Source organism: Jaculus jaculus, chromosome 18 (assembly GCF_020740685.1).
Source record: "Jaculus jaculus isolate mJacJac1 chromosome 18, mJacJac1.mat.Y.cur, whole genome shotgun sequence".
Taxonomy (NCBI): Eukaryota; Metazoa; Chordata; class Mammalia; order Rodentia; family Dipodidae; genus Jaculus; species Jaculus jaculus.
Genome location: NC_059119.1, coordinates 59,090,592 through 59,114,009, shown reverse-complemented (window position 1 = coordinate 59,114,009; position 23,418 = coordinate 59,090,592). Strand labels below are relative to the sequence as shown.

Sequence of the window (23,418 nt, the reverse complement as noted above, 5' to 3'; positions counted from 1 at the left end):
ATGATGTAAGTTGATTTATAATTGATTCTGAGATTATGATGGGCCAGAATACTTTTAATTGAGGAAGCAAAATTGTTTTTACAATTTGTGCTTTTAGTGAGTTAAATATTTTTGCATACAAATACTTTTAAGTTGTATACTTCACATTTGCCCAAAGTGCAGCTATGCTATAAGTGAAAGTGAAACACACATCATGGTGACTACTAGCTTGATAAAGGGGAGACTGTTGACAATTTTAGTGTCTTAGTGGAGTGACAGAACCAGAATACAGTTCAGTGCTAAGGAAGTGTGTAGAAAATGTTGTCTCTTTTTTTTATTAAGTTTCGGTGGGAATGGAGAATGAGTGACTATGTGAAAGGTAGAAAGAGAAGAGAGAATATTAGAATTTTGCCTCCACCCAGGAAGTTGAGAGGGTTTTTTGTTGTTGTTGTTTTTGGTAGGAGAAGCGGGATCATATTTTTGTTTGCAATATGAGTAAGAAGCTTGAATTTTGGATGAGTTAGAAAGGGTGATTTATGGGGCAGGGTGCCTGGAATTAAATTCGAGTTCATAACAAATACTTTCCCTTTACTACAATGCCAAGAGGAAAGGGTATGGATAGGGACAAAATGCACTAGTTCATCTAGGGCAGAGGGAAAAAAATGAAGAAATTAAGTCACTTTCTGTTAGGAAGTGACTTTTTAATGGGTTACAGTACTAGATAGTGGTTACAGCTTTTTATTGATTATATGGTTCCAGTAAAACAACAGCAATCAAGTAGTGAACGCTGAAGAAGGAGTACTCTGAACATACCTGACCAGCAGTTTAAACAGGAGAGACATCACACTTCTAGTCTTCCAAGCTACAGTTCATTTACTTCCCATTACATGAGGTTTACTGCCCCAAACAGCTCAGACTTTCAATTCCTCTTTATGCAGAGTGATTTTTGAAATAAAATTATTAACATAGCATGATGGAATTAATCATATATTCTTCTACCTGGAAAGTGAACAACATTGATTCCCTTCTGGAGGGTGTGACGGTAGAGTCTTATATACTTTGCTTTCACCTGCCCTTCTGCCTCACCCCTTCAATAGTTGTATGTTATTAGAACTGTGTTTAACATTTTACTAGTTCCCATCAACTTAAGGATCCTGGGTATTTATCCATTGTACACCCACTGACTTAACTATGTGCTGAAGTAGGTACCTAGAAAATAAAGGTTCATTGATAACAGGTAGTTTTGAGTGCTTGCTTGATCTTAGATACTGTTTCAAGTAGTTTACACTTACTATATCATATGTGGGTCCATGAACTAGACCACTTAACAGATAAGGAGCCATGGGCACAAATAACTTAAGCAGGTTGTTAGTGTTACATGTCTAAGAGGTGGGAGAGTGGGGGTTCCAAATTCAGCAGACTGACTTTAGGGTCTTTTATTTTTTAGGAAGGATGATAGAAAGGAAGGGAGGAAGGAGGGAGAGAAAGAAGGAAAGAAAAGAGGAAGGGCAAGAAGAAATGAGGACAGATAGAGAGTGTGTATATGTGTGTGTGAATATGCATGTGTCAAGGCCTTCTGCCATTGCAAGCAAACTCCAGACATATGCGCCACTTTACACATCTGGCTTTGTGTGGGGTACTGGGGAATCAAACATGGGCCAACAAGTTTCATAAAGGAGCACCTTTACTGAGCAATCTCCCAAGCCTGCTTTCTTTTATCTACTATGCTGTGCTGTTCTGTGCAGTACAGGGATTTGGTTAAGAAAATGCTTATCATCACAAAATGAGCCTTACATACTTAGTCTAGTGATTTGTGATTAGAGGTCATATCACACTGGACTTCTTCGCATAAAATGAAGAGGAAGTAGCCAGGCATTGTGGCACGCATCTTTAATTCCAGCACTTCGAACTCAGAGGTAGGAGAATCACAGTGAGTTCGAGGCCACCCTGAGACTACATAGTGAATTCCAGCTCAGCCTGAGTTAGAGTGAAACCCTACCTCAAAAAACCAAAAATAAATAAATAAATAAAATAATAAATAAACAAAGAGGAAGCAGACATTTAAGTATTAGCATTCAGGGACACTTGACTTGCTCTTCAGGGAAGCACATGACTTGCCTATGTTAAGGTAATTAATTTTGACAATAATCATGTACTGTTTTTAACTGGATTTTGTTTTATAGTGATAATAAATACCATATGCAGAAAATAAAGTAATTTTGGCTTGAATTTTCTTATAATGTATGTTTATGAGCATGCATATGCTTGTGTGTATGAAAGTGGAGGCCAGAGGACAGCCTTGGAGTCGTCCTCAGGAACGCCACGCAGCTTTCTTGAGAGAGGGTCTTTCATTGACTGGAGCTCACCACTTAGGCTAGACTAGGCTATCAAGAAGCCCCAGAGATCCATCACATGTCTTCACTTCAGTGTTTTACATGGGTACTGGAGATGACATTGAAGCCTTTATTCTGTAAAGCAAGCATATTACTAACTGAGCTATCTCCTCAGCTCTGGGTTAAATCATAAGAACTGATGATGATTATAAATAATAGGTAGATGAAATGCTAGTTCTACCTTTCCCAAATAATTATAATTTTTATACCTACTTATGTAAGTGATCTGCACTGCCTGTCACATAGACAAAAGACCAGAAGTCAAATCTGTAAGCTGTGCTTTGTTTCAGAGAGCAACAGTCTGAGAAGGCAGTGGGTTAGCATTCCAAAGATGTCTCCCTCTGTCTCTTTCTCATTATCATATTATGGGGAACCAGAAAAAAGGCAATAAATCTCTTCAGAGTTCTGGCTTGTCCTTGGCTGGGGGGCTTGGAGACAGCTTACATGCTTTAAGGTCTTTTCTCTCTGCAGCAGGGGAGGGTTCTGTTTTCCTCTGTCGACTCTGTCACAGACGAAGATTCTTTTCCAAGGCCATTGAGTTCTGCTTTCTTCCCAAGCCTGTTTGGATGACATCTAAATGAAAGACAGAGCCAAGAGACCAGTAGCAGTGTGCACGTGCTGATCTTCTTCCAAGCTACACATGCAGAGTTTCCCCACAAAATGAAGTACCAATGGCTTCTTGTAGAGTATAAAGTGCCTTACTTACCATTGTGCCCTCTCACTTACTGATCATCTACCGTATGCCAGACCTATAGGTTAGACAATTCACGAGCATTATCCTTGACACTGACAGTGATTTCCAGAGGCAGAGTCTGCTGACTATTTCATGGTTACAGTTGCTAAGACTCACAAAGGTTAAGTATTTGGCCCAAGTTCATGCATCCAGAAATTGACAATGTCAGGGTTCAGATCTAAACCTAATGCTTAACCCAATAGTATTCATTTATTCTGCCACATCACTTCCTAAGAGGTAGATGCTTATTTTCGGACATGATTCTAGGCTCTGAATAGAACGGCCCTTTTCAGTTTTCCCTCTGTATTTTGCTTGCTCTCGCACCCTTTTCTTTCTTGCTTACTTGCTGTATTTTCTAGGTGCAGAGGAAAGGAAACCCGCTGAAGTTCTTATTGTAGAAGGACAACAGTATGCTGTTGTTGGGTGAGTAGCACATTGTTCTTTGTCACTTCAACCACTAATTTGAAACATAAGTCTTCTAGTTCCTTCTGGAAGTGAACTAGAAGTTTTTGATTAACAATTTTACCTTAAAAATACTTTTAATTAATTTATTTGCAAGCAGAGAAAGGTAAGAGAAAGTGACAGAGAGAATGGGTGTGCCAAGGCCTCCAGCCACTGCAAACGAACTCCAGATGCATGCATCCCTTTGTGCAGCTGGCTAACTTATGAGAGAGAGAATTGGTGCACCAGGGCCTCCAGCCACTGCAAGTGAACTCCAGACAGGGGCACCATCTTTTGTACATGTGCGACCTTGTGTGCTTGCATCACCTTGTGCATCTGGCTTCCCTGAGACCTGGAGAGAAGAACATGAGTCCTTAGGCTTCATAAACAAGAACCTTAACTCCTTAACTGCTAAGCCATCTCCCTAGCCCCAGTTTTACTTTTTTTGGCAGGCGGGGGGGGGTGGGGTGGTCAAGGTAAGGTCTCACTCTGGCTCAGGCTGACCTGGGATTCACCATGTAGTCTCAGTGTGCCCTCGAATTCATGGTGGTCCTCTTATCCCTGCCTCCCAAGTGCTGGGATTAAAGGCGTGCACCAATTTTACTTTTTAAAAAATATATTTTTACTTATTTATTTGCGAGCACAAAGGTGTAGAGAATGAACAGGTTCACTAGGGTCCTTGCCTCTGCAAATGCACATACCACTTTGTGTATATGGCTTTATGTAGGTACTGGAATATTGAACCTGGGCCAACTCATTCTGGCAGGCTTTGCAAGCAAGCATCTGTTACCACTGAACCATCTCCCCAGCCTTTCATCAACATTTATATTTTTTAACTGTTTAACAGAAATTTTAGGAATCTCCTTTATCCTCTATATACTTTTTTATCTATTTTTATTTATGTATTTGCAAGGAGAGAGAGATAGAAGAAAGGCAGACAGAGAACGTGCACGACAGGGACTCCAGCTGCTGCAAATGGACCCCAGGTGCATGCACTGCTTTGTGCATCTAGCTTTACATGGGTCCTGGGGAATTGAACTCGGGTCCTTAGGCTCAGAAGGCAAGCTCATAGTATGCTTTATCCATCAGTGCTGCACTGGCATCACAAAAGGAGCTTGCCATTTCATATAATAAGAAATGTAGATAATCCAAGACTGATAGTTGTTACATGATGTAATTATTACAATCCCAGGCTCTTGCTATCTTTTTTTCCCTATAGCTTTTCTAGTATATAGTATAGAATAGTAATTTTGGTTGAGGGCTCTTGAGCTCACAAAATGTGGGAAAATAGTTCTATATAGAGAATTATTATAACAATTAAGCAGGTAATGTTATAAAGCATAGTTCTATCATTATTACTTGAGTCATTGTTTACTTTTTATAAATGAACATATCTCTGTAAATTAATTGAGAAACATAGGAATTCCAGCATTTTTTGTATGTTACTACATGCCTTTTATGAAATTGGTAGCAGTATTTTCATAATTAAAATAAATCTTTATATTATTTAATAACACCATACTGTTTAATTTTTTTCTTTTTGTCACTGTTTTATGAAAGTCAACCCTCCAAGAAGCAAGTAGTTTCATGTGCTTTATCATGGCATTTACTGTAGTATAAGAGAGTCATTTCTGTGTGTGTGTGTGTGTGTGTGTGTGTGTGTGTGTGTGTGTGTTTCTCTGTCTGTCTGTCTGGCCTGCTGTGTAGTAACTGAATGCAGAGATGGAGGATTGATTATATCTTGTTATTTTTATTTCTTGGCACTATACAAGTACTCAAAGTGTACACAATTTAAAACTTTTTCTTAATCGGTATTCAAGTCTCTGAAGTGCACATAACAGTAAAGCCCCCCCCCCCCCACCTTTCCTCTGTAACCTTTCTTTGTTTCTGAGAGGGCAAAGCTTTTCTTTAATCTCCCTTGTAACCTCACCCCTACAGTCTGATTATAATTTCTTTGCTTAATGATCTTATTAGGTATACTTTATGTGTTTAAAGGAAATGGTCCCCTCTGGCGATCTGGTTTCCTAGCTCTTTAGGCAAAGAAAGTGGCTAGTGCCAAAATCAAAAATACCCTAAGGGAAGCTATTATGTCTTCTGGGAGAAGATTACAAATGAGATGCAGCAGACTTGTGCTAAGTAGAGCAGACTTTAGGACTTGGCATGGACAGTAAGACAGGGTGTGACAGGTGAGTTTTTATAGAGGCTGGATGCTACTTAACTTGACCCATTTGTTCTTGACATCCTTTAGACATTTATAAAGCATTATTCTACATCCTTTTCTTATTTCTGAACACCTGGATCCTATAGTAAATGGTTCTTCCCCCTTAATTGCAGTCTCAGTTAACCTCCCAGTAATATGTAGTCTTTTTAACTTGCAACATGTCCTGTTGTTAATCTGATGACTTGTCATCTTTGGAGAACCCTTTATGACCACTCAGTAAACTTTTTAAGTCACATATGTGCCTTCAAAGCCATTATAGCTTCTTTTTTATCTAAGAAAATCTGAACTAGCTTCCCTTCATTAGTTTAAGAGATATAATTGAAGGGCTGGAGAGATGGCTTAGCGGTTAAGCACTTGCCTGTGAAGCCTAAGGACCCCAGGTCGAGGCTCGGTCCCCGGGTCCCACGTTAGCCAGATGCACAAGGGGGCGCACGGGTCTGTAGTTCTCTTGTAGTGGCTGGAGGCCCTGGCATGCCCATTCTCTCTCTTTCTCTCTATCTACCTCTTTCTTTCTCTGTCTGTTGCTCTCAAATAAATGAACAAAAAAAAGGTGATATAATTGAGAGCCTACAAAATAAGTATGTAGAAACACTAGTCATCTTTATCAGCATTTCTGAATTGCCCAAAGAAAGGAATATTTGTCTTATTGAAGATACCTACGGCACAAAATTGGGCAGTACACTCATTCTCATTGTCTTATAATTAATTGATGACCCTGTAAGTCTTTTGTTCTAGGCATTTCTCTTGCCTCACAGTATACTAGAACTAGTTGTACTTGTAGGAACAACACATAGTTTAACACAGCCAAAATCAGTATAACCTCAGAGGTGGTTTGAAGTAGTTACTTGATTTTTATATTTCTCATCATTTTGACTTTTCTTGTTTTGATTGACTATGGGTTATCCTTTTTTTCCTGTAGAACTGTATTGCTGTTAATCAGAATCATCCTGGAATATTGCCAGTGTGTGGATCACATCCCGTCAGTGACTACTGACATGCTTACTCGTCTGTCAGATTTATTGAAGGTGTGTATGGATTTGCCCCCTTATGGAAAAAGAGTTGGAAGAGTTAATTATAAGACATTTTCAAATCAAGTTATCTTTAAGACAGTAGTTGTGTGATATTTTATCATGGTGTATCATAACATGTTACTGGGAAAGGGGCATCCTTCTTCCTTCTCGCTCCACATTTAGTGATTCCTCATTACACCTGTGGAGTTGTTAATGACATTAGAGACAGGAGATGATTTGTTTGGTAGGTGCTGAAATGACTGATGCCACTTAGGTCAAAAAACCTGGACTGGTTTCAAATGTGCATGGAAGGAATTCACTGAACTTTACAAAATTCATCTCACTAAGGTTAGCAATTTTTCTTACATCATTTTTTCAGAACCTTGGATATAAAATGAAAATGTGACAATTATTCAGCCATTTCATATTAACAAGTATTTTTAAGTGCTAGTATATAGCAAAGGCTTTATTCTTTCAAACCTGTGAGTTATCAGGTAATGTGTTCTAACCTTAAGATTTCATCAGGAAAGATTTTTTCAGTCTTTTGAAAACATTTTAGTAAGGATGACCAACCCTAAACTAATTTTGGAAATGTAAATTAAACATTACTTTCTAAAAACAGTTGTTTAAAGAATATTTCTTTTTTTGTACCAGAAATACATGTTATCATTTAAAACAACCCCCTCGTCACTAATGCATAGATGGAGTCTTACTGCTTTTAATAGACAGTGTTTGATCTCAAGTCGGAATGGTGGCTCATACCTGTCATCTGAACAGCTGTGCTGACAGAGGAGATTTGCTATGAAGGCGAGGCTAATTTAGACTGTTTACTTCAGACAAGCTTGGGCTGTCCAGTAAAATCCTGTCTCAAAACTCACGCGCGTGCGCGCGCACGCGCGCGCGCACACACACACACACACACACGAGAATTTAGGACCCTTCGATGACAGGAATATATTTAGGACATTTAACACATTGTGAGCATAAATTGTTGAAGTTTTTCTTTGTTTTGTTTTCCTTTTTTTGTTAGTATTTCAATTCAAGAAGCTGCCAGTTGGTTCTTGGAGCTGGTGCATTGCAAGTTGTTGGACTAAAAACAATAACTACAAAAAATTTGGGTATGAATTCTTCCATTTAATTCACGTGCTAAGGTATTATAATGGTGCCACTTTTGTATCATGCTTTTTTACCTGATTTTTCATGGCTCAAACCAAAGGCTATGAGAGTGGTGACTGCAGCTTCAGCCTTTGATGTATCATCACAGTTAGTTTCACTGGAAATGTAGTAAGGAGTGTGCACTGCTCCAAGTTATCTGAAAGCTTTGACACTCTAAAAGGCTATGATGTAGTGTGCATCCTGGGCTTCGGGGTGGAAGGTCAGAGGTAGCAGAGTACTGTCGGTGCTGGGCACGTCCCAAGAGTCGGGAGTCTTGTCGGCGTCCTTGGACCACCAGTGCCCACGTCTTGAGTCCACTGGCAAAGTAACACGCTCATCACTAAATCATTTTCTTGTGAAAAATGAAATGTGTTGTCCGTGGAAGGACATTGTCCCATATAGGGCAGACAACTCCCCACAGGGAACCAGGTGGGCCATTTCTACTCTGGGGCTCCCATATGCCCTCCCACCCTCTCCCCTTTGTTTTTCTTTGCGGGGGGGGAGGGGGCTCGAGTGAAGCCATGCTGGAACCTGGCCTCATCCCTGCCGGGTACTGGGGAAAATGCAGCCTCCTCAGGTGGCCCCTCCCCATTTTCTCATCCATGGTGCTCTTTGTTGTTCATGAAATAAGATGGAGTCTGTACAAAATTAATTGACAATTTAAACTTAATTTGATACATAATTAAAACCAGCTAAGGTCTTGTTTTGTTTCTCTATTGTATTTTTCTCACATCTTTAGCTCTGTCTTCACGATGTTTGCAGTTAATTGTGCACTACATTCCTGCGATCCGGGCTCACTTTGAAGCACGACTCCCACCTAAGCAGTGTAGCATGCTCAGGCATTTTGATCACATCACTAAGGTACTTTTTACCTACTTGTCACCCAAGTTTCATGGTTAGTTCCTTAATTGTTTAGTATTTGGGGTGTATGTCTGAGGTACTTTTAAATATAATATTATTTCTCATTGCAGGATTACCATGACCACATAGCTGAAATATCAGCTAAGCTTGTAGCGATAATGGATAGCCTATTTGATAAGCTGCTGTCAAAGGTAAGGATTTGTGGAAAACATTAAGCTTTGCATTAAAGGCATTAGAACTTTGCATTTTGTAGAATCCTTACATATAAGATATAATAAGAGAATCTAAATGTTTATAAGCTGTTTACCAATGGGTAGAATTAAAAAAAGATTTTAGGAAAATGTGACTGTTATAAGGCCACCTATTAATGGTCTAACAAATTAGATTCTCCAAAGTTTGGGAAAAAATTTGTTTTTGTATAATTGATAGTGATTTTTAAATGGCTGGGAAAATAAAGAAACTAATTCCAAATATGAGAGAAACCCTACCTAGACAGGAATATTTTTATGTTGGTTGTATTGACAGATGTGAATTGTCTTTAAAAAAATAACCTTCATTTTGAACATTTTCAAGATACATAATTGTAAGGACAACGATTAAAATAGGATAAAAATATTTAAGGGCTAGCAAGGTAGCTCAGCAGTTAAAGGCACTTGTTTGCCAATGCCTGATGGCCTGGGCTTGATTCCCCATGGAAAGCCCCATGTATAAAGTGATGCATGTACCTGAAGTCCATTTGTAGTGGCGGGAGGCCATGGTGTACCCATTTCTCTTAAATAATTAAATATATCAAAAATTATTTGAAATAAAATGTGTTACTTTATTTTCTGTGCTAAAAATGCAATATGAGGTGCTATTTTATTTCCCTCAATTCAATTTAAACTTTCTTGTTTTTTATTCCCAGTAAGTCATTAAATAAAATGACCATTATAAATTCTTAATTATAACTGGGAGACTACTTTCATTTAGTCAGCTCCAGTTACTTTTTAAAAAATATTTCTGGGCTGGAGAGATGGCTTAGCGGTTAAGGCATTTGCCTGCAAAGCCAAAGGACCTCGGTTCAATTCCCCAGGATGCGTCTGGAGTTCGTTTGCAGTGGCTGAAGGCCCTGGCATGCCCATTCTCTCTCTCTCCCCTGTTCCCCTGTGTCTTTCTCTCTCTCTCAAATAAATAAATAATAAAATATTCAAAAAATTTTTCTGAGGAGATTTTTATTCAGTCTATTATTTTTTTAAAATAAATTTTATTTATTTATTTGAGAGAGGGAAAGAGGCAGAGAGAGAGAAAAAAAAAAAAAGAGGGAAAGAGGGGCACTCCAGGGCCTCTAGCCATGAACTCCAGATGCATGCCTTGTGCATCTGGCTTACGTGGGTCCTGGAGAATCAAACCAGGATCCTTTGGCTTTGCAGGCAAATGCCTTAAGTGCTAAGCCATCTCTGTAGCCAGATCCAGTTACTTTTGATTTTTTTTCCTACTCTCTTTTCCTGAGTTCATCAACTTAGGAAGTAGAAACTTCTTAACTTGAATGTTATTTTTTTAAACATATGGAGGCATGCTTTATTTATATTGAATATAAAGCTGAAGGCTTGAGTCCTATGCCATAATTAGATAGGTAGGGATGGAGAAAACATGTCTTAAGGAATAGTGAAGATAATATACAATCCATAAGGTTAAACATGATTATTATTTCTCCCTGCCAGTATGAGGTGAAAGCTCCCGTTCCTTCTGCCTGTTTCAGGAATATTTGTAAGCAAATGACAAAAATGCATGAAGCAATATTTGACCTTCTCCCAGAAGAGCAAACACAGGTGAGTTGTACCTCCCAAGAAGTATGTGTGTGTGTGTGTTGCATGTCTTTCCAAGCAGAGGGGAGTTTCCCATGTTTTGGCCCAGTTTAGTTCATGTTCTGGTATGATTGCTATCATTTTAAAAATACTTTGTTATTTATTTATTTGAGAGATAAAAAGGTGCAGCTAGAAAGAGAGGGAATGGGCACGCCAGGGCCTCCAACCACTACCAACTCCAAACACATGTGCCACCTTGTGCATCTGGCTTTACATGGGTCCCTAGACTGTGGGCAAATGACTTAACCATCTCTCCAGCCTGATTGCTGTCATTTTTAATTAGTGGAACATGTATAAGATTTTCTGATTTCAGTGCTTTTGTTCTGACAGGTGAGAATTATTGCTTTGCTATAAAGTCAGTAATTCGCTGGATGTGGTGGTACACGCCTTTAATCCCAGCAGTCAGGAGGCAGAGGTAGGAGGAGTGTGACTTCAAGGCCTCCCTGAGACTACATAGTGAATTCCAGGTCAGCCTGGGCTAGAGTGAGACCTTGCCTTGAAAAACAACAACAATAATAATAATAAAAAAATAAAGTCAGTAATTCTAAAGTGTAGGTCTTCTATTTGCCCATTTTTAGATGTTTCAGATTCTGCCCACATCACTCTACATTTTTAGTATGAAAGTCAGAGTTGACATTTGTCAATGAGTAGTTAAATGTGTGTGTGTTATTGTAATGGTTATACAAATTTGGTTAAGAAGGGATTTGTGATGGAATTAATAAGATTAACACACATAATTAAATCAGTATATTGTTATTAGTGTTTTCAGATCAAAATATGTGATTTATAACAGGAAAATGGGGCCATCTCTCACCTGTGACATGGGGTAGTAATAAGGGATATCCCCTTTTTATCTCTACTTTCCTGCACCCCATTTTTGCTGTATTCCTACCAAGAGTATTTCTAGAGTTTACTCTTCAGTGACACCTGTGCCCATTCACCTTTGTTTCCCTCTCCACACCCCTCCCCCGCTCAGTCTTCTTTTTCAGTTGACTTCCTTTATAATAGGTGGTCTCATTAAAACCTTGTATGTGATGATACATAATGAGTGAGCTTAACTTTTACTGGAATTTCTGTTAGACCAATGTTGTTTTCTTTTCTTTGTCTACTTGGTTGAGTGCATGGAACTGGTTACTTGGGCAGCTGGTAGCATTCTTAGTTTGCCATGTGCCCTCTTCCTCCTGCTGGTCTCCTTGGGCCCCTCGGACTTCCACCCTGTGTGGGTGCTCCCCCTCGTCCTCGTGCTTTCTGGGCTTTCGCTGACCACACTAACTCCATGCTCCAGTCTCATCGATTCCTCTGGGGCTGAGGACTGAGGGATAGTCATAAGATATGAAACATCCTGGAAGTCTCTTAATTTTCATTTCTTGCAAGCCAACCATCCTTCTGTTATGTGGCTTTTCCTGGGGAGACATGAATACATGTCTGTTATTCCCAAACAGGGCACCAGGAGTAGGCTACAGACATGATTTCACCTGACTGTGGCTTGGTGAATGGAAGAGCTGCTAGGGGTGCTTGTTGGAGCATGCATCACTGGAAAGCCTATTGCAGCACAGGTGACAAGCCACAATCCTGAGTCCCTTGAGCTCCCTGCCAAAGCTTAGACAGCTCCATGCAGAGGGGCTCCTCTCCTCTGCAGGAGCTGTTGCTGTTTAGATAACCTTGACAAGCTTGTTGTTTTCTGAGCTTACTGGGCTTGGTGAATTGTGCAAGTTTCTCCCTCCAGGAGGGAATGCTTGCTTCAATTCAGAGGAAATGCCTACCTAACACCTCATTCCACATGTAAGATCCCATCTCTGACTTTCTGACCTGGAAATGCCATGTGAGTTCTAATTTAGAACATGACAGGTCAGGGAGCTTCATGTGTTAATTTTTTTAGTTGTTGTTTTATCTGCATGATAACTTAAACTCTGGCCAAGGCTGGGCAGACGTCACAGACTTTAGATGTTATTACCACCTCAACACCAATAGTTACCAAAACCTCCATAGATTTTGGATAGTTGTTTTCCCCATAGAAAATGTCATGCCAGATCATCTCCATAGATTATGTAATTTAGGTTACATATTTCCCAAAGTAATACTCACATTGCATTAAAAGTCTTCATTGCAGGAACAATAAGGTACATTAAGCTGATCTTATTAGTGAGATGTATAATGATATCTTTTCTTCTGTCACTGTGGTTTTTTCCCCCTTCTAAATTCTAGCTAATAAACTACTAAACTTTTTACTACTTTTTATTCAGTTTACCTGTAATGGTTGACCCTATTTACATATCATATAGTAGTTCTCCTACTGTACAAAAGTATAGTCTTAATGCTCAAAGAAAGGAAAAGAGAGCTTTTGTCCAACTGTGGAAAAAATTCTTAGTGAAATGCCAATTAAGTACTTTAGAGGAACAGTTCAAAAGCATGTCAAAACAAAGGTATTTTTTTAAAAATAGTTTTTTGGTTCCATGCTACCTGACCTCTCCTGAACTTCCAGCTTCTGGTGAGCTCCTCCTTGACTTGGCCAAAGGGGAGAGCCCCTACCCTCACTCTCCATATGGGCTCTTTACCCCTTTGTTACTCCCCACATGGCAGAACTCTCTCAACTTTCTCTCTATGGTTTTCCCGTGCCTTCCACATGTGATCTCTAGCTACGTGGGTGTCCTTTCCTTGGCTCTGTGCTTCTCTGAATAAATACAATAATTTAATAATTATCTTCCTCAGTCTAATTTTATTCAATTCTTTGACAAAATCAAGTAGGAATGAACCTAGGGTTTGGTGTTCAAGGACTTTCCTGAACTCCTAGCACTCTGTTACACTAGAGATTGAACCCCAGGACTCATGCACACTAGACAGGTGATATGGATGAGGAACAAAGTAGCTTTTTAAACAAATTCTTTTTTTAATTTTTATTTTATTTATGTATTTATTTGAAAGTGACAGAGAGAGAAAGAGGCAGAGAGAGAGAGAGAGAGGAAGAGGGAGAGAGAGAAAATAGATGAGAATGGGCATGCTAGGGCCTCCAGCCACCGCATCATGCGCCCCCTTGTGCATCTGGCTAATGTGGGTCCTGGGGAATCATGCCTTGAACTGGGGTCCTTGGGCTTCACAGGCAAGCGCTTAACCGCTAAGCCATCTCTCCAGCCCAGGAACAAAGTAGCTTTTTGTTGTTTTTGTTTCTAGGTAGAGTCTCCCTGTAGATAGCCCAAATGGACCTTGAATTCACTGTGTAGTCTCAGGGTGGCCTCAGACTCACAGTGATTCTCCTACCCCTTCCTCCCAAGTGGTGGGATTAAAGACTTGTGCCAACTTGCCTTTTTGTGTGTGTGTGTGGTAGCTTTTTTTCCTGATAGGTAGTCAGCTGGGAACAAGCTCACAGAAGCATGGATGCCTCTTTGCCGGCCCTGCATCTGATCCAGTCTCATCCAAGATGGCTAATGGCAACAACCCCTGAAGCATCAACTTCCTGTTTCTTTCTCAGCTTTTACTGGGTTTAGCATCTCCCTTCCAGCCTGGACCAGAGCCACATGTGTGAACCCCTTCCCCAGAGGCTGCTGTCAGAGAGCTTTCTCTACTGTGAGGGAGATTTTCTCCTTTGAAGGGGAACTTCTTTTAGCTTGGGGAGCTCTCCTGCATTACTTTCTCAACTCTAACTAAAATAAATTTAATAGTTTTCTCTTGAAAAGAAATATTTTTTCCAAATATTGATAACTGATACTTGTATCTTCTATTTCAGGAGAACTTTAAGACATTTGTTTCTTTTTCAGATGTTATTTCTAAGAATTAATGCAAGTTACAAACTCCACTTGAAAAAGCAGTTGTCTCACTTAAATGTAATAAATGATGGAGGACCTCAAAATGGGTATGAGTTTTAATATATGTTTTACCACATACTTCCAAATGGAAAATTGAGAAAATGAATGTTCTTACTGGTAACCACATTGTAAAATCTGCAACTTTTTTTCCCCTGTAGACATGATATACAGGTATATTTTTGTATGTACATTAATAAGGTTTATAAATGTTAAGTTTCTTGCCTAACCTTTTACAGCTGTTTTGAGGCAATATGGGCTAATAGTGCCTCCTTACATACTCAGTAGTCTTCTCAGGTGTTGTAGGTGAAACCTTTCTCTTTTACTATTCCACACCTGTCATTTGCAGAAGTGTTTATTTTGTCATTCTGTGGCTCCAGCTTGCTCTGTGTGTGTGTGGGGGGGTTGATGTTGTAGTGCTGGAGATTAACCCAGGGCCTCACACATAGCCGGCAGGTCCTCTACCACTGAGCCACAGCCCTAGCCTTCAGTCTCAAGTGGTATCCAGCACAGGAGTCTCTTCTAACAGTAGACGCCACTCAGGAAATCTAGCCTTTCTTTCCTTGAGCTTCTTGTACACATGCACTCTGTTGATAACCCCTCGAAAACACTTCGTTTTCTGTGTAGTTTATTTTAAAATAAATTTGATTTTTATTGGGCAGAATTTATCTTGAAGCTGAAGTTATGTATTAATGTGTTCTTTTCCCAAACATTACTAAAATAAAGCACCCAATGATTATTACTTAGGATAGCAGGAATCCTAGTCAGACAACTCTATAGACATTTTTGTCCCTAGGAATTCTAAGTCTTAGATAACATTCTAGCAGCTAGGGTTAGAATCTGACTATGCATTTTACTCCTTTAGTTATCTTAATTGAATATGTGAAATGTAAAAGTACTTCTCTCTCCAACATTTAGGTTGGTCACAGCAGATGTAGCTTTTTACACTGGAAATCTTCAAGCCTTAAAAGGTCTTAAAGATTTGGATCTAAATATGGCCGAGATCTGGGAACAGAAGAGGTGACAGTGTTCCAGAAAACTGGGTGACATGGGACATGTCTCAGAAGAGAATCTGGACGCCTGGTGTTTGTGAGGACTGATCCTGAAACCCAAGTGAACTGAGATGGGGAAAAGGGAGAGGAAAGTATCAGTGTTGGGAAATGGATTCAAGAAGTCAAGAATGGATTCTACCAAGAATGCCATTCCTGTGTATCCTTCAGTGAGGAGTAAATGATTAGGTGTCTATAACATTTTTCATTCTCTCCGGAAACAGACTCAGGTTTCTTTGGACCAAATCCAAAAGAACACATAGCTGTAACACAGCTGTCGCTGACTAGAATGCTCTGTACACTTTATACTAAAATGCTTTGCATTTCTCCCAGTGCAATGGAATTCATATGGTGTCCCCACCTTATTTAATGATGGTACAATTTAAAATATTAAAATCTTAGACAACCTCTGTAGAAAGTTTTCTCTATGAACGTAAAGCTGTTTGAAAAATTATTTTTTTACAGATCTTTCTATACAAAATAAACATCTTTTGACTGCTTGGATTTAGGAATTCAGTTTTTGTAGTGACCACTGTCAAGTTTCAGGCTTTGTGTTTTGCATATTTAATCTTTTTACTACCACCGTATATCAACTGGGTGAAGTTTCAAGCAGTATAGATACATGAAAGGCTGATTACAAGAAATAGAGAATATTTACATTTACTTATGCAACTACTAATTTATACATCTTTCAGAAGTGGTATATAAAAGGCTGCAGATTAACAGTATTTTTATAAAAATACCTATATGAAGGGTTTGGGTTGCTTTTATTTGCCTTTTTATTTCTAGCAGAGGTAAGAATATGTATTCATATAATATGCCTAGTTATAAGTTCTCATTTTAACATTTTAGGTCATATGACGTATGGCCCTCTTGGACTCTTGCTTCTAAGTTACTTTTGGCATGTGTATAAACAAAGTCCAGGGCAGCGTGCTTTGTTGGGGCCAGAAATAGAAGGTGACGAGTAAGCGACTTACACTTTCATAATGCCTACCTTCCATATTAGAGTCAGAAGCACTCTCCAAATGAAAGTGCTTGTGCCTCACACCAACAGTCTTGCCTACCCTGTCAAGAGTGCCTAATTTTGTGGTGATTCTGTATAAAGATATAATCTTACTTTGTGGTTTTGGGTTTCTCAAAAGGAAAGATTATTCTTTTTCCTTTATCATAACAGAGGTATGTTGTTGGTTTTTAAGCTGTCTAAAATAAAGCTGGAAAATACTATCAGATCTTAAAAGACAACTTTTTTTTTTTTTTTAATAAATGGTGTAAAGTACAGTGAACTTTAAACAAGCAGCCTACTCAAAGCAAGTATGGGAGAACTGGAAACTGCTACTTGATTATTTGTTAGACAAGCAACAGCAGACCTGATTCTGAAGGGCATTCCATCAGCAGTTTTTAAAAGGAATGCCCAGTGATGTTACGCCATCACACTAGAGGACAAGGATGTGAAAGACGTGCCCTACTTCTGCTTACTCCAGCCCTTCAACAGGAAAAAGAAACACCGCTTTGTGTCATTAAGCAGGAGTTGCTGGACAGCATGCGTGCCAGGCATACCTGTGGAAGAACCAGATGAAAGGTACTAAATAACTATCAGTGCTGTTCCCATATGTAGTCTTAGAAATGCAAAAACCCAGACCTGCTAGATTAAACTTCCTAGTGACAAAATATTCAAAAGCAAATCTTCCAATTTATGTTGGAGGCAAGAGTAAACTCTTTTATTTTGCTGTTTCAGAAAGTGAGCACTTGAAAGTACAAGTATACATACATTGTTTCTTTGCTTTTATTTTTGAAATCAACAGCATTTAGAACGACCTTCATCGAGGCTTGTTAATAGATCTTGTAGCAGAGCTGACTTGGTTTGAAGGGTCAACAGTATTGCACTTCTTTCTCCTCATCAAATGAGAGTATTGTTGTAGCTGTGCTTTCCTTAGACAAAAGCATACTGCAGAAAACTACTTTTAAATCAACACTGCAGGGTACAATAACATGGTAAAGTACCTGCCTATTTTAGAATCCTACAGGACATTTTGTTGTGAGAAGCTATTTAGCTCATAGTTAGTATAAAGTGTACACAGTAGTTTTCTTTCAGTGGTCCAAAATGCGAAGATTTCCAGATACAATCTTGTTCTCTAATACTGCTCCAGGTGGGATATCAATTCTGTCTCCATGATTTGCAATGATGATAACTGTTCCCTAAGTGAATGGAAAACAAAAATCAGAATTGTACTTAAAATTGCAACTGAAATGCAGTTAACTATCTTAAAATCATCTAATTATTCTTAATTCCTTTTTATAATGGAGGAGTTATACTGTAAAACTGTATTAAAGAGCAAATGACATATTAGGGAACATTATATATAATGTGTCTCATTCTGTCTCAGACCTGATAGTAGTTCTAGCTTCCTTGCTTTTTTGTCAGAGACGGTACTAGGACTCAGTGCTATTGTTCAGCTCCTTAGTAAAGGCCTGTTTACAAGGCATTACCCTGTTCTCATTAAGAGGGAGAGTTTGTTTACATATAGGGTGTGTGTATGTATGTATGTAGTGATAGTTTTCATGTCTAATAACAAGACTTTACTTTTTTTTTTTCTCTTTTCCTGAGGTAGGGACTCACTCAAGCCCAGACTGACCTGGAATTCAGTATGTAGTCTCAGGCTGGTCTTGAACTCATGGCAGTCCTCCTACCTCTGCCTAATAAGTGCTGGGATTAAAGGCATGTGTCACCATGCCCGGCTCTAATGTAAGATTTTAGATTAGACAGTATAAGCAATGAAATTTGATACATGTATTACACATGTTTTATCTTGTTTTTGAAAGAGCTTCATTAGTACAAGTGACTTTAATGGAAAGAACACATGAAATACTTCATAGAAAGAACTTTTTAAGTTCACAACTTGATTTTCCTAACATTTATACTACATTCTTCTCATATTCCTAATGCTAGGCTAGGATATACTCATTAAACATACTCTTTTTGTCAGGCCTGGTGGTGCATGCCTTTATCCCAGCACTCGGGAAGCTGAGGTAAGAGGGTTACTGTGAGCTTGAGGCCAGCCTGGTCTACAAAGTGAGTCTTAGGTCAGCCTGGGATAGTGAGACCCTGCCTCAAAAATGAATAATTACCCAAGTGTTAACAGTAAGAAAAAATGAACATCCTTATACTAATGACAGATTCCTTTAATGAGATCATATAAATGAGTTGTTATTTTCTACTTTCATTCAAGTAGCATCCTTAGTGAGCTAATGCTAACAGGGATCCTATTTTTCAATAAAATAGTCCTAAAATAAAATTACTATTGTTTCCTTTTAAATTTCCACTTGAATACTAAATTCCACAAAATTACTATATCAACATCTGTGTTTGTTGTATTTCAACTAGGTTATATATCTGGATACAATAACACTATTAAATATTATAATAATCTAATATTTTTATCCACTCATTACAGCATGTTATTTATCTTATCTAGTTCAGATTAAGAATTATTTCTTAAAATAAAGGTAAACTTAAGACTAGAAAATAAAGCCTGTTTTTATAAAGCTCATAACAGACCTTTAATGAAACATTTTTGCCAAATGTCACATCTCCTGAAACTGTGAGGTGATCCAGTTCAAGCATATCTGGTATACTTTCAAATCTTCTTAGATAATCTTGAACCTTTAAGTAGAAGTATAAAAACTGCTTCAAAAATAGGTTCACAGAAAAACTTATTTAAAAATTATTTAAATGATAGCAGAACTGAACAGTTACGGCTATGCTCAATTTTTCTGTGGTCACAACCTATTAAGCATTTATATTCAAGGTCCCATATTGGAAAGAACAAGAGATGATAGGAGCAATCCCCCTATAATCAAGGAATTTATCATACAGTTCAGGACAACAGACATTTAAAAAAGGGGAGGGGATCTGTAGCTATCATGGTAAGAATGAGCTGAGTAATTCACATAGCTGGAAAATGCAGGAGAAACCATCAGGCTTCGAAACAGCCTAAACCGGATGGAGCTGGGCCTTCCGGGGAGGATAGAAGTCAGCGTAGAGCAGTTAATGCAGAGCAATACGAATTCTTAGTGAATTCCTTTTTCTTCCAAGGTAGGGTCTCACTCTAGCCCAGGCTGACCTGGAGGTCACTATGTAGTCTCAGGCTAGCCTCAAACTCATAGCGATCCTCCTACCTTTGTCTCACAAGTGCTGGGATTCAAGGGACTCTGTACCACCATGCCCAGCATGATCACTGTCTATATGCCTTTTCCTCAGATTTACAGGCATGAGAGGAATCCTTTATGGTTTTTTTTTTCCCCTCTGAGAAAATAGAGAACACTGTGGAGATCAAAGCTAGTGGAGATTTTCCTATTGTCTCCAGTCCAGAGTACTTCAAGCCCTGATGGCTTTTCCCAGGCATTTCCTATCTAATTCTTCTTCTGCGTTCTACATCAAATGACACTAAACTACTCTCTGTACTAGAATGTACTTGACGATATAGCATGATCCCCACGGCCATCCACCAACTTCCTAACATTTAATGTGATTCAACCTTTGGGCTTCCGGGATTTTGCAACACTGGTTATTACCCCTGCCTGGATAACTTTTCACTTGAACAGCTTCATGGCACACTGACACTAGGCTGCTCAGTCAGGCCACTCAATGTGTGATTATGCCAACACTTGTTTTGTCTCTCTACAGATTTTAAACTATTTGGCATATTTTATATTTGCTGATTATCTTAATTGTACCACTAGGATGTCAGTTCCACAAAGACAAAATTTTGTTTTGTTTTGTTTATCCGCTTGGCACATGGTAGGGATTCCATAAATACTTACTAAGCCAGAATTTTGTTTGTTTGTTTGTTTGTTTTTTGGAGGTAAGGTCTCATTCTGGCCCAGGCTAACCTGGAATTCACTATAGAGTCTCAGGCTGGCCTCAAACTCATGGTGATCCTCTCACCTCTGCCTCCTGAGTGCTGGGATTAAAGGCATGCACCACCACAACTGGCTTTAGAATTAACCTTTTCTAACTGATAAAAGCAGTAATAATAAGTCTTAGAAGAGACAAGATAAACATTCCTAAAGTTGAACAAAAAACAGTCTTTTTCAATTTTCTATAGTAAATCAACTTCTAAAGTTAAGTATTTTTTATAGTTAAAATGATATTAAAGGTAAAGAAGTCCTATAGGTCAGCAGTGGAAAATAAATCTCCAATTCATATGCATATCCTCTCATTACGATTGTCCCTGGAATCACCTACCTTGGTGAAAGAACTACCCAATTTAACCAAGGGCACTGTAGGGAATTCCCGCTTTTCACTCATGGTCAGAGATCCTGCATTAAGGCTGTAGAGGTTTGACATCACAAGCAGGAGATCTGATGTGGTCTTGACAGGCAGAAAACGACTCCTTGGGACATTAATACCTAAAGAATTTTCAAAACTTTTAATTGCAGCTCCAACTGCAGTTTCTAACTGAATGACATTCAGGCCTCCATCCAAAGTCTGTAAAAAACAACAACAACAACAAAATGGTGGGGGAAGGAAAGAATAGGGAAACACAGGTCTTAGGCTCACAACTTCGCTCCTTGTGTGCTAGTTAGTACCTGGGAAGTGGTTTCAGGGACTCATGGGAGAAAATACCACGAGAACTGGTATTTATCAAGTACCTATCCTATGCCACCTATGTGAATTTTTGTCACATAACCTAATCAGTAATAAAAAAAACCCGGACTCAGGTCGGTCCTCTACGTTTTAGCCCAGTCCGCTCGCCACTGTCACAGCCCAGGAGTCGAATAAGGGGGACAGTACTAGGGTGAGGGCCGACTCTGGAGGACCAGAGCCAGGAAGTAGAGACAGACAGCCTAACTAGACAAAAAGTGACTGCTAGAGTGGACAGGCCAGAAGAAACAGCAGACACAAGTGCTTGCTGATTTTAGGAACCTGATGCATTGCAATATTCACTTACCTTTGGATTCACAATGATTTCCATGTCAATAGCATTCTGTTCCTGCAGTCTTTTAACTGCTGCAAGAGAAATCCATAGGTTGTTTGTGTTAAAAATTTTAAATTTTGATACAGACTTGAACTCATCAACATGTGCTTTTGGCACTTGAGCGATTTCCACCAGTCTCAGTTTGCCTTCATACTGAGTTAGAGTCCCACCCTAGAAAAGCAGAAAATCATGAGTGCTTAGGCATCTTTCCCCCAATCATAATCACACCACACTGCTTGTACATTTTGCAGAATTTTATAGAAAACACTGATGATACAATTTTCTTATATATAAAGCAACATTAAATATAAAGATCAAAGAAGATTCACATTGTTACTGTACCATACCTGTCTAGTCCACAATTCAAGCTCCAGGAGTACAGCAAAGTCCTCCATTTTCGGAGGTCTGCTACGTGAACATTCCTCTTATTCCCAAACCATAGCCCAACACCAAACAGCTCAGTCCTGCCACCTCAGGCCCACCTTGACTGGCTTAAGAAGGGTGGCAAGTGCCAGGTGGATACGTAGTGGACTAGAGGTGTCCTTTGGCTGCCTGAGACATGCCAGCATGGGAAGAGCAGGACAGCTGGAGCCCAGGTCCAGGGCAGGGGCTGACTCATGACTCATCCAGAACTCACTCTTATTGGCTATGGCTGAGCAGTAGAATCTTGTATTCCATTTTATCAAAAGCCACATATCACCATCAAATATCCCATGTTAAGAAAATTTGTGCTTTGCACCAAAACAATGACATTACTTTTACATATAAATAGTATAATAAAAAATATATGTAATTCTGAGTTTATGATAAAGATGATTTTTTTAGACAAGATTAGGTATATTCAGAGTGGGATGGCCATAGACCATACTGTTATTTTAGAACTTAGGGGTACCATCTCACTCTCTTACAATAGTACTAAGTAGATAAAACAGAAACTTCTTAGAAAAAGAAAGGTGTTAACTGTGTAACTTACAAAATGTGAGAACACAATCCCTAAGTTCATTCTTCAGTATTTACCTTGACATCTGCACGTGTTTTATTTGTGACTTCCATGACAAATTCACAGCGTTTCCCATTGGGTGGGTTCATTAGATGGTTAAGGATATAAAGGTCCACTGTGGCACCCAGATTATCTATGTTAGACACAAAAATGTACTCTTTGCCCTCTCCTATAAAGGTGTTGAGCAGCCCCGAGTTGTAGAAGCTTGCATAGATATCGCCGTGACCTGGAGGGTACCAAGCGTCTGCATTTTCCCCGGAATAAGACACATCCTTTGCTACAGGAAGTAAAGACTCTTTGTTAATCCTCGGGTACCTTAAAAAAGAAAAAAGTTCTCTGCAATATCGATTCTGTAGAGAATTCCAAATCCTTTAAGTAAAATAACACATTAAATTAAAATTATCAATAGAAATTTAAGTGTAGGTGAACGCACTTAAGAAAACCTCGTGTACTACCCAAAATCTGTTTTCTAGATAGTAATAATTGGCTGGGGGGAAAAAGCAGCTTTCCATGACCATACAGATGGGAAGATATTTCATATTTTTTAAGATATATTTTTTTTAGACAGTTCTCCAAGAGAGGGATATACGGCTTTATGCCTGAAAATCCATCCACAGAAAACTACCCATTCTTACAAACGAGTGCTTCCCTTTCCTGAACCCTCAGAAAGTCAACAGCAGGTCAGCACGCACTGCCATGGGCTCCCGCGGCAGGCAGACCGCGGCCGTGCGCTGCACTCGGGAACATGGACAGAAGAGAGCCCGCTGGCGGTGCAGGCTGGGGACAAGTTTGCGCAAACTGCTGCCTCTCCCAAAATAGAAGCCTAGTCCTCCAGGTGCCACGGCCCTGCTAAACCATCTGAGTTCCTGCGTGCTCATCCAACCATCCCCAAGGTAGACGATGTATTAAAGTCGGAAGAAAGAAACTCCTTCCCAAGGAAGGAAGGTTTTCTGTGTT

At 39.2% G+C, this 23,418-nt stretch overlaps 2 protein-coding genes across 6 annotated transcripts in view; one reads left to right on the top strand and one right to left on the bottom strand.

Annotated features, from left to right (window-relative positions):
* Vps54 (VPS54 subunit of GARP complex) overlaps positions 1-16,712 on the top strand; it is an 85,892-nt gene extending 69,180 nt beyond the window's left edge. For both annotated transcript variants that reach the window (XM_004660086.2, XM_004660085.3), the window contains exons 16-23: positions 3,465-3,528; positions 6,687-6,792; positions 7,808-7,895; positions 8,672-8,793; positions 8,904-8,984; positions 10,494-10,601; positions 14,390-14,484; positions 15,353-16,712. In XM_004660086.2, coding sequence (XP_004660143.1) covers positions 3,465-3,528; positions 6,687-6,792; positions 7,808-7,895; positions 8,672-8,793; positions 8,904-8,984; positions 10,494-10,601; positions 14,390-14,484; positions 15,353-15,458 — 770 coding nt within the window. In that variant the 3' untranslated portion in view covers positions 15,459-16,712. The remainder of the gene's footprint in view (positions 1-3,464; positions 3,529-6,686; positions 6,793-7,807; positions 7,896-8,671; positions 8,794-8,903; positions 8,985-10,493; positions 10,602-14,389; positions 14,485-15,352) is intronic.
* A 461-nt stretch (positions 16,713-17,173) lies between these two features.
* The window catches only part of Ugp2 (UDP-glucose pyrophosphorylase 2), a 45,249-nt gene continuing 39,004 nt past the window's right edge, over positions 17,174-23,418 (bottom strand). For all 4 annotated transcript variants that reach the window (XM_045137097.1, XM_045137096.1, XM_004660087.2 and 1 more), the window contains exons 6-10: positions 22,479-22,776; positions 21,435-21,632; positions 20,729-20,971; positions 19,040-19,144; positions 17,174-17,679 (exon numbers count right to left, since the gene is read on the bottom strand). In XM_045137097.1, the coding sequence (XP_044993032.1) occupies positions 17,572-17,679; positions 19,040-19,144; positions 20,729-20,971; positions 21,435-21,632; positions 22,479-22,776 (952 nt within the window). In that variant the 3' untranslated portion in view covers positions 17,174-17,571. The remainder of the gene's footprint in view (positions 17,680-19,039; positions 19,145-20,728; positions 20,972-21,434; positions 21,633-22,478; positions 22,777-23,418) is intronic.